Source organism: Crocuta crocuta, unplaced genomic scaffold, assembly GCF_008692635.1.
Source record: "Crocuta crocuta isolate KB4526 unplaced genomic scaffold, BGI_CrCroc_1.0 scaffold38, whole genome shotgun sequence".
NCBI classification, from domain to species: domain Eukaryota; kingdom Metazoa; phylum Chordata; class Mammalia; order Carnivora; family Hyaenidae; genus Crocuta; species Crocuta crocuta.
In genome coordinates, this window is record NW_027532605.1 from 1819024 (window position 1) to 1830018 (window position 10995).

Consider the following 10995-nt stretch of genomic DNA (forward strand, 5'->3'; position numbering starts at 1 on the left):
TTCAAAACTGTTATTTTAAACTACAATATTTTGGGAAAGATCTTTGCTTTATACAATGGTAAAAATTATATATTATACATTAATATACCATATATTGCCATGATATATACACTGCCTATCAAAACGTTTTTTTACCATTCTTTAAAAAAATAAAAACACCTAAATGTGTTCTTTTTAAGCTTTACATTTTCTCCAAAAGAAGAAATTTCTAGCTTTTACTCGTGGAGGGGAGGGAGGCACATTTGTATAGAATTATTCCATCTAAGAAGTTTTTCTCATGTAAGAAATGTGGGATTCACTGTATCACTCCTATTTTCTTCTTTTTTTCTCTTTTTTTTTCCAACGTTTCTACCGTTTTCCTCTTCTTGGTTGACACAGGCTACTTCCTTTCGTTGGCTTATTCTTGTCATCAGTTAAACCACATTTCTTCTTATTAGGTTTGGACTGCCTTTCTTCCTCCTGCACCATGTTGCCAGCTTCCTTTTTGTTGATTTGAGACTCTTCTTTACTTACAACGGAAGGCTCTGCAGCCGGAGGAAGGCTTTCTTTTGCATCTGCCACTCTGTCTAGCCACACTCTGAGGCATGTCAGCCTGGCATTAGTTTTTACTTCACAGAGTAAAGATGGAGGAACTTTCTTATTCTGCGTAAGCTTCCACATTTTGATGAAGCCATCACTTGACGCTGTAACAATAACATGATGCTCTGGAATTTCAAAACTGAACATGTCCTTTATCCTGTTATCATGAGCTTTAAATTCACAGAGACGCATTAGTGAATCACAGTCAAAAAACCTGACAACTTCTTCATCTCCAGCCACTGCCCGGACAGACTCTGAGAGAAACGTAAGCGAAGACACTCTCTTTTCGTTTGTGATGGTGCCACTCACAGATGCAGTGTCCACTTGGTAGACATCTATTTTATTCAGTATAACAACTACGTATTTCTCTGCTCTTGGAGACCATTCCACTACGTGAGCATTTTGTTTTATATTTTTTATAAATGCTGATCTTCCTTCCACAAGATTCCATGCTCTTAATGTCTTATCTGTACCCACAGACAGGGCCAACTTGCCAGATGGGTGAATAGAAAGGAAGGTCACGTGTCCTTTGTGAGCTTTAATGGACTCCAGGCACTCCCATTTCTTTGCATCCCAGACACAAATGAGTCCATCTTCAGCCCCACTGATTAAGTGCCTGTTGCCATGGAATTTCAGGCAAGTTATTGTGCCGCTGTGATGCCCCAGAGCCCCGTGGTCTACCTTCTTCTTCATGTCGTATATGTGGATCGTTTCATCTTTGCTCCCAGGACTATGAAACGACTACTGACAGCCACTGCTGACAACAAGGCGGTGTGGGCATGGTGAGTGAAGTCAGCCACAGAAGTCCATTTTTGCTCTTGGTCGCCGCTTGCATCTGGCTCGGGGCGGACAGCGAACCCAAAAAGGACCTGTTCGTAACAACCAGCTACCAGCTCCATTCAGCAGCGCACCTGCCCCTTCAACCAGCATGGAAGGTTTTTCTGATTGTGTGCCACTGAATTTTGGAGTGTTTCTAAGTTCCCTTCTTCCAGCATGTAGCTACTAGGTTAAGGAAAGTTTTGCCTCACAAAATGGCTTTCAAATTCTTCTAGGTTAGATGGATGTACCTTTTAATATCATGACATTTTGCTTTTTTAGTGCCAAAGTAACATATTTCTCCTTCCACTTGCTAAGTCATCCATATGTCTCATAATTTGGCAATTTGCTAACAATTATCCTTCAGAAATAGATGATACATTGTGAGAAACAACATCCTGTGTGAGTTTACAATGAGAAAATCATGAGTCAGAGTTAATGAGTTTTCTCTCCCAGCCCAAGGGCCCTCACAAACATTCTGTCCCTCAGTTCCCCAGGGTCCATTTTTCCAAGAGACCTTTATCATCTGATTCCAACACACTTCAATTCAAGTTGAAGTAAATCTAAATAAAGGACAAAAGAACCATGCCTCCTGCTTTAACATGTGTTAGACTGATTATATCATTTCCAAAGGATTTACTAATAATATCCAGATGGGACTATCCCTCATGTATAACATTTTATTAGTTCATAAAAAGTGGAATTTATTAAATTACTGACTGTATGGATATATCCATCCACAGAATACTGATATTTGCAATCACAGAAACTGTCTTCCATGTAACAACTAAAAATAATACTTAACTAGTTTTTACATCATAAAACAACTTTTAGGAAATCCTACAATTAAGGTTTTGCTTATCATTTTATCATGAAGGAAAAATTTTTAAGGCTTATGTCTGATCTTATTATTCCTTCTCTGTGTCTAGTGTTATGGGATCAAATTAAAGAAGCCCAGATAGAGATCTGGCTTCCATATTCCAGCCACCATGCAGGAGGGGAACCAGAAGAGAAGCACCAAAATCTAATGAGGTGAATGTCATTAAAATAGTTATTGATAAAATGTCATCAATAATAAATTTAGCAATTGATAAAATTTCAGTAACACTGATAACAGCAGTGTAAACAGGATTGTATCTGAGAAAATTCATTAGAATAAAAACCCCACGTGGGAAAGAGCATTGAATTATTATTTTTTTAATGACTCTATTCTCAATACCTAAGCCAGTATCTAGCCCATGTCTAAGTCTCAATATAGTTTGTGAAGTGTATGTTGAATAGTGAATGTGTAGATAATGTTTCTTGCCTACGTGCATTAGTCTCTGGTCTTTAGTTATGACACATATGCCAACAGCTATTTTTTTTTTTCCTAATTGGGGAAGCCATGTTTTCTAGTCTCTTTTCTCTTTATTTAGTTTGGAATGATCATTAGCTGCTTATCTTCCAAGCCCACTTCTCCACACCTCCAAAGGATTCTCTGAGCTGCCCAATATTCTCTTGACACATTCATTTTTCTCTTCAGTTTGTCAGAGACCATTTTTATTGTTGAAAACTGAGAATCCTGACAGAGGATCCCTGTGCTCCTTGGAGCCCAGAGGAGGTTTCCTCCCAGGGACTCAGCTCGACTTACTAGCTGAGGCCCCTGCCTGTTCTTTATTGGAACTTTCTTCCCTTAGGGCAGATGTAAGGATTTGGGGAGAATAAATCGTGAATCTGGTGCTAATAATAATTTGTACTTTCCTTGCAACTTTTGTTCCCCACAGAGCTCAAAATGTTTTACAAACCCAGCATTTTGTTCTGTGGCTATTATTCCCAAGGATATTACACTTGTGGAGAATATGTATTTCTAGAAAAATTGCCAGCGAATTGTTACATGTGAATAGAAACTGAAGAGAATCTTGTTTCTGACCCACAGCTAAAAGAACACTCTTTTGTTCGCTTGATGATATTAATAATCATGAGGGTGATATTTTAATGCTACATATATGCATTAAAGAAGAAAAAGTCCTAGAATCAGACCTTCAGTTACTTCAACTACTTGGATCCTTAGGTAAAGAGCCAGGGCAGGTCTATTTTTCACTATGTGCTCTATTATTTTGACATTCTGGACTGTTAATAATCATTTCAATTTTTATTTCATTAAAAGGATGCAGTATCATAATGCATAATGAAAATAGCCATCTATTTTATGCCTCTGTATATTTTTAGAAAAATATACAATTTTTAAAGCAAAATAGAAAAAAAAATCCTGTAAATGTAAGCTTCAGGATTTGATCCATTTTAGACAACTAATCTGGAAAATTCATTTTGGCCTCCCCTGCCCATCATCATACTTCCCAAATCTCCACCTTTAATTGTGTGATAAATCATAGTGTTTATAAGTAACTAATAACCTATTGATTGAGTGATTTGTATGAGTGATTTGTATGTCCCCAATAATTCCCAATAACAGATGTTATAATACTTATAATGTTAAAAGTATTCCACTCCTGGAATTAGGTTAAAAGACTGCAGCTTCTTTTTTGGATATTCTTCTGCCCCTCCGCCTGTTGTAAAAAGCCCAGGTAGTGACGGGCTGACACCTCTGACCTGCAGGCAGCACAGAACTGAGAAACTGAGGCCCGCCAACAGTCACATAAATATGTTGAGCCTTGTGCTGATTGCAGCTCCAGTTAGCAGTCTGACCGCAACCTCATGAGCCAGAACCCACCCCGGGTAAGCCACTACTGGGCTCCTGGCCCTCAAAAACTGTGAGCTAATATGCATTTGTTGTTTTCAGTTGCTAAATTTTGCAGCAATTTTTCACACAACAATAGAGAGCTAATACCATTTCCATGGTGCTAATCTGATAGAAAAAAATTTCACTGTAAAAATTAAAATTGTCCACATACAGGGTGGTTTGCATTTGGGATATCCAAAAGGAGGTGCTTAATTAGTCACCATCTTCAATGATCAGTGCCTCTATCCTGAATTTCATTTACAATTAATGTTTAGCTATTGGTGATATTAACTAAGATTAAATCAGAGGAGAATGAAAGCAACTTTGAACCTTACTGAAACAAAGTCTAGCATGCATCTATATTGACTAGCTTAAAAACATTTTTTGGATTTAAAGTATGATCTGAATTATTTTAGTTTTCTATTGAAGTCTATGGTTATAAGCAAAGACTTTGAGTGTTATGGGAGTATCTCAGGGAAATCTAAAAGATGTTCTATCAAAATCTTCAGCGTCTTAATTCTTCTGATTCACTATGGGACAAACTAAATGTCTACCATGGGGCAAATACTGTTCCAGGCAAAGGGCGTAAGACAGCAGTAAACTAAACAAAGCAATCTCTACCTTCAGGATGTTTACATTCTGGTAAATTCTACAAAATATTTAGGACAGATGGGCCAATGTCAGGATTATTACCCCAGTAAAGCCATGGTTCTTCATAGGACAAAATATTTGTTTATATTGTACAGAAATTCGTCTTCCTATGGGTGACATTCCCTAGTGTTAGCTTTTTCCTCTAAATGCCACACTGTGTATCTGCACCGTTTATCAAACGACTGCCCTTCAAATAGCTGAAAGGTGGCTCTTAGATTTTCTTGCAGTATCTCACTCACTCCCCCATTTTTTAACCAGGCTACAACTTCAGTAACTTTATATGTGTTTTTGAAAATCCAAATATCTGAAATTTAAAGAGCAGCAATTGCTTTGGGCTAAATGGATTTTTATGTTTGTACATTTTTGCTCTGTGATAAACTCTAACATATCCTAACATCTCATTATTAAGTTATTCCCCTCATACATGTTAATATGGCATGAGCTATGCAGACAGTATCTGCTTTTAAATGTTTCATTCTTGGAAAATGGAATTTTAATGCATTTTAAAGATGCAGATAAGATGCCCTTTTTTAGCTTTGCTTTGGTGGGCACAAGGTTAAAGTGCAGTCCTCATGATGCTGCCTTGTGAAGAAGCTGTTTGGAAATCTAGTAGAGATGAGCCAGCATAGTGAGAAGGACTCTTTCCCTCTGCCATGAAGACATAGAAACAATGAAAAGCTGCCCATCTTTATGCTTTGTCGAAGGTAATATACTGCACCTTGAAGAAAGAAAAAGATGTTAAGTATATACAGTAAAAAATGGTGAGCAGTGAGAGATGAACAGGACAGAAAGAAAAAGGATGGCTTGGATTTAAAACTTATTTATCATTTTGAATCAGATACCTGTTCTTGATGGCTGCATTCTTTGCCAAGGAAGTAAAACTTGAGTATTTGGAAGCCATTGTTGGGGGAAAAAATGGAGACTGATCACTTTTCTTCACTGTCAGGAAAAAAAAGGAGACTGATCGCTTCAAAATGCAAAGTAGCTCTGAGTACATCATTTTGGAGTTTTCCATTGTCTGTCAGTGACTCATACTATATCCAACTGAAGCTTTGCATTTCTCCAAATTTGAGAAGACAGTATATGACTCATTGACAGACAATAGCAAATTCTTCACAAGATAGCAGGGGGCATGAGAAACAAACATCTGGGAACTAAGTTGTAAAGAATTAATTTAAGAGCTAAGATGGTGCTGTCCACCTCCATCTGTACACTTGCTCTCCTGCAACATGTTTATTTGTTCTTCTTTAAATGGAGAAAACATATATATATAGTGTCACAGTGAAAATAATAGCTTTAGATTGCTAGCACAGCTTTCTCAATGACGTTACACCGGGTTCACATATCTTCCTATAATAGGCAAAGTTGAAATATGCTGATTTGTTTTTATTGTTGTTTTTAAGTCATGTAGTTATATTACATATATTTTTAAATTTAGACCTGGGGCACTGACTGGCTCAGTTGGTTGAGCCTCCAATATCGGCTCAGGTCATGGTCTTGTGATTCTTGAGTTTGAGCCCCACATTGGACTCACTGCTGTAAGTGCAGAGCCCATTTTGGGATCCTCTGTCCCTGTCTCTGCACCTTTTCTGCTTGCACACTTTCAAAAATAAATAAACATTTAAGATAGTATTTAAGATAGATAGATAGATAGATGATAGATAGATAGATGATAGATGGATAGATAGATACATAGATACATAGATACATAGATAGATAAGTAGGTAGATAAATAAATTTAGGGATAAATTAGACCACTAGCAGAGAACTAAAATATAGTAGACATTTGGCCATACTGAAATACTGCTCTATAAAGAAATCAAATTTTGAATTTTATCTAAATCTTAAGACTTCTACTTTTATGCAACTCTCTTTATGCTTTAATACATATTACTTTCATTTGATCTCAATTGTAACCAAATATTAATGTAGTCTGTTTCCTCCTTTTATTTCAAACTTATTTTATATATTGCTGANAAGATAATCAATATGCGTAATATTTCTCTACTTCTAACTAAATTATTTGGATTTTAGTAATTAAGGTCCTTAACATTTTCAGTTAAACAGAGGTGGAACATAGCCTGGAATTTAAAGATTCAATGCTTCCACTTAATACTTTTGAAAGTAAAAGATGAGGATCGAGCCCCATGTCAGGCTGTGCACTGAATGCATGGAGCCTGCTTGGGATTCTCTCGCTCTCTCTTTCTCTGCTCTTCCCCAGCTCATGCTCATGCTCTCTCTATACATATCTCAAATAAATAAATAAACATATTTTAAAAGTAAAAAGATGAAGGGGTGTCTGGGTGGCTCAGTCAGTTGAGCATCTGACTTCTGCTTAGGTCACGACCCCACCGTTCGTGAGTTCAAGGCCCGCATCAAGCTCTGTGCTGACAGCTCAGAGCCTGGAGCCTGCTTCAGATACTGTGTCTCCCTCTCTCTTGGCCCCTCCCCAGCTTGCACTCTGTCTCTCTCTCTCCCTTTCTCAAAAAATAAATTAACATTTAAAAATTTTTAAGTAGAAGATGAAGTTAATATATTATTTCATTTTAAGTTAGACACCCAGCTATTTATGTATGTATGTATATATGTATGTATACACACACACACACACACACATATTTATATTGCACTACATAGGTCTTTTATAAAAGTCCCAGTTTTTCTTAAGCAGTGGATAATTTTTTTTATGTAACAATGTGTACTAACAGAGTAAAAAAATAAATGCTATTCATTTGTAAAGAAGTTGCTCTAATTTTTGAAACTTTCTGTTTTACCATACCAGTTAGTCAATAGTGTGTAATGAAAACCTGTAATCCATATCACGTGATGTTTCTCTTTTTCTTCCAGGACTTTTCTCCACACACTAGGCAGAAAGCAATTGCTTCCGGTACAGATGACTTCATGAAAATTGTTGCTCCTAAAGATCTTCTATGGAGAGACCCTTTTGTTGTTCCTGTAGTTCTGAGTGTATATTTATGTGTGTGTTTGTGTGAACGTAATCTGATTTTCTAAAATTACTCTCTGAAAACAAGAAATTTTAGTGTTTTGCTGGTGTTTTTGGAAGATTCCACAACCAGATTCATGTCAATATAACTAATTCCTCCAAGATCCCTGAAAAATCAACATCTGCTTCCTGTACAACACGGCTATTTTTTACATTTAAAAAAAGATATAGCATTGGCTGTGTTCTAGGCACTGTCTTATTGCTGTAGTTATCAGAATGAGCACTATGTGTGTTCGTTCCCAAAGAGCTCTTTCTCCTTGGAGAAATAAACAAATAAGGAAATAACTAGATAATAGTATCGTATGTATCAAAATGGAATCAAATCAACAGGAGGTAAGGAAAGACTTTCTCTTCCTTGGAATGTCAGAAAATATTTTATAGAAAAAATAATATTTGAGATAGATTCCAAACAAGTTTTGCCAAGTGACTGCAAAATAAAGAGGAAAGTGTAGTCCAAGTAGGCACAGGAGAAGTAGAAAATGTTTACAAGTATGAGTGTGCATGGCAATCCAAATAAATCAAGTTTCCAGAACTTATATAAGATGCATGGAGTAATTCACAGGGCAAAAGAAGACACTTGAATTGTATTTGTCTCAGGAATGTGTTGGGTTGCAATGTATGTCAGGGTTTGAATGTTATCTTCTAAGTAAAAGGAAACCACTGAAGATTTCCAAAGAGAAAGACACACTCATATTTATGTTTCAGAAAGTTTTTTTAACAGCAAAGTGAAGGATGACATTAGGATAGGGAAACTTGAGGTGGGGATTTCAGTATGTAGGCTATTATAATAGTACAAGTGAGAGACAGCTGGGGTCTGTCTTAAACTTGGAGTGGAGGTTGAAAGAAGAGTGGGCAATAGAAAGAAATGTGAACAAATTCAATCAAAGAAGTAAAAGCAACTATTAAAACATTATACTTTATGAAGAGTCAAAAATTGCCTCACTATAAATTTAGTTATTAGCTGTGACTTCTGCTCTGGGATTCCTACATAAATATATATATATTTATATTTATATACATGTATATACATACATATATAACATATGTAAGATATGTATATCTTATATACAAATATATGTATGTATCATATATATTATATACAAAATTAAGACATATGAAATATTTTATAAATATAAAATTTTCAAGGCCAGATATATTTGTTCTCTTTACTTATTTATAATATGCCATATTTTTCCCTTATCATCTCAATGGCTGTCCTCCAGACATGCTCAATTTTTCAAGGTTCTTCTTAAAATCTTACATTCAAATTTGTATTATTTAATTGATTCATGCTTCCTATTTATGTAGTTGATATTGTATATTTCAATGTTTTGTTGTCCATGTATCAAATATACAGACAAGGCTAACTTGTCTATTTTCCCTCTTTATCTTCTTCAGATAGTAAATCAGAGAATTAATATCAGAAAAGCAGCTATGAAAAGAGTAGTTCTAGTAAACGAAATAGTCCATCTAAATTAAAGTGAACATACATCCTCATATTGGTAAAGTTCAATTTTTAGAGAACCATAATAAATTAGATTAGTTATTTGAGAGAATATAAAGATGACCAATATGTGCAATATTTCTGTAATTCTAAATAAATTACTTGGATTTTAGTAATTAAGCTCCTTATCCTCTGTCTTCATTTATACAGAGCCAGCCTGGAACTCGACGATTCAGTGTTTCCAGTTGATACATTTAATATTTTTTAATGTTTATTTATTTTTGAGACAGAGAGAGGCAGAGCATGAGCAGGGGAGGGGAAGAAAGAGAGGGAGACACAGAATCTGAAGCAGGTTCCAGACTCTAAGCTGTCAGCACAAAGCCCAGCGTGGAGCTCGAACCCACAAACAGTGAGATCATGACCTGAGCCTAAGTCAGAAGCTTAACTGACTGAGCCACCCAGGCGCCCCTCCAGTTGACACTTTTGAAAGTAAAAAAATGAAGCCAACATATTACATGTTTCATTTTAACTTAAAGCAACCCAGTTAAACTATCACAGAGTAGCATTTTTGGCAGATAACTATGTAGTAATCATAGGAATATTTAAAAATTAATTTTAACTAAATTTTCCTCTGTATTTCTCCATCTGACATTCTATACCTTTCTCCCTAGGTCAAGACTACTCTACTTGGCATGATTTTTTTTCCTTTGCTGGTAAATGACTGAAGCCATGACTATTATATCTCGTCCTGACTTTTAAAAATTGATTCCTTACTTGGAAATCCTGGAATGACTACTGCCTAGATAATTATCCAAGAGCACTGTTTCCTCTATATGCATCTGCAGTCCTTAGGCAAATGAGAAAATGTAACTGCAACTTTCAGAGTTTCACTTAATATGGACAGCTGACACTTTTGGGGAGAAAATATAATTGCTATCCTCATACACACTCATCATTAAACTAATAATACTGTTATCTCTCAGTCGTTGTTGATAAAGATGACTGTACTAACATAGATGTGTAGTTTTTGTCTTTGATTATGGCTGCGAGAAAGGCACAGAAATTTTCATTTCAAGGGAGTAATTAGAGAAATGCATGGAATCTTAATTTCTCAATGTGCTCAATAGCAAAGGAGGACATCTGGCTATAAGCAGACCAACATGCAATCAAATTAACATTATAAGAATACCACTGGCGATTCCTATTTTCTTCCCAACATAAACTATTTTTGAATTCTTTGTAGTTTAAAATATCACCATTTTATATAGATTTTAGGCTCAAGAAATCATTAGAAAGAGCATCGAAGTTCTAATCATTTTGAAAAATGACTGTCTTTATTTCTCTCAACAGGTCTGGTAAGGCTGGCCTGGCGAAGTGAAGTTGTAATGCTGAGGCTTCCATAGAACAGTGTCTGGCTTGTTTTCTCTGGAGGTGCCACAGCCCGATTGTCTTTAAGACAGTAAAGAGCAAGATTATTCTTTCAAAAGGGGTGAGATCTTTTGCCTCTATGAGTTAGTGATACCCTCCAGTATTTTTCACATTTACTATCTCTATATGGGATTGGACAGCTAGCTGGCTTTGAGGCTAATCCCTTATGAATGAAAATAATAACCAATCTGAAATATAATCAAGATTGGAAACAAATCTATACAATCACATTTCAAAAAGATAAGTATATTTTTTCTAAATAATGATCATTGATGTATTTATGTCCATGATTCAAGTTTTGAGAAAATATTATATATATATAATATATATAATCATATAACTTTGCAGTTCATC

At 35.7% G+C, this 10995-nt stretch overlaps 1 protein-coding gene across 1 annotated transcript; it reads right to left on the bottom strand.

Moving 5' to 3' along the window:
* Positions 1-295: 295 nt before the first annotated feature.
* Positions 296-1482, bottom strand: LOC144244891 (p21-activated protein kinase-interacting protein 1-like). The gene is given in 3 exon segments (XM_077780245.1): positions 296-375; positions 378-1307; positions 1310-1482. Coding segments are annotated over 3 exon segments (1179 nt in total). The 5' UTR covers positions 1479-1482.
* Positions 1483-10995: the final 9513 nt, after the last annotated feature.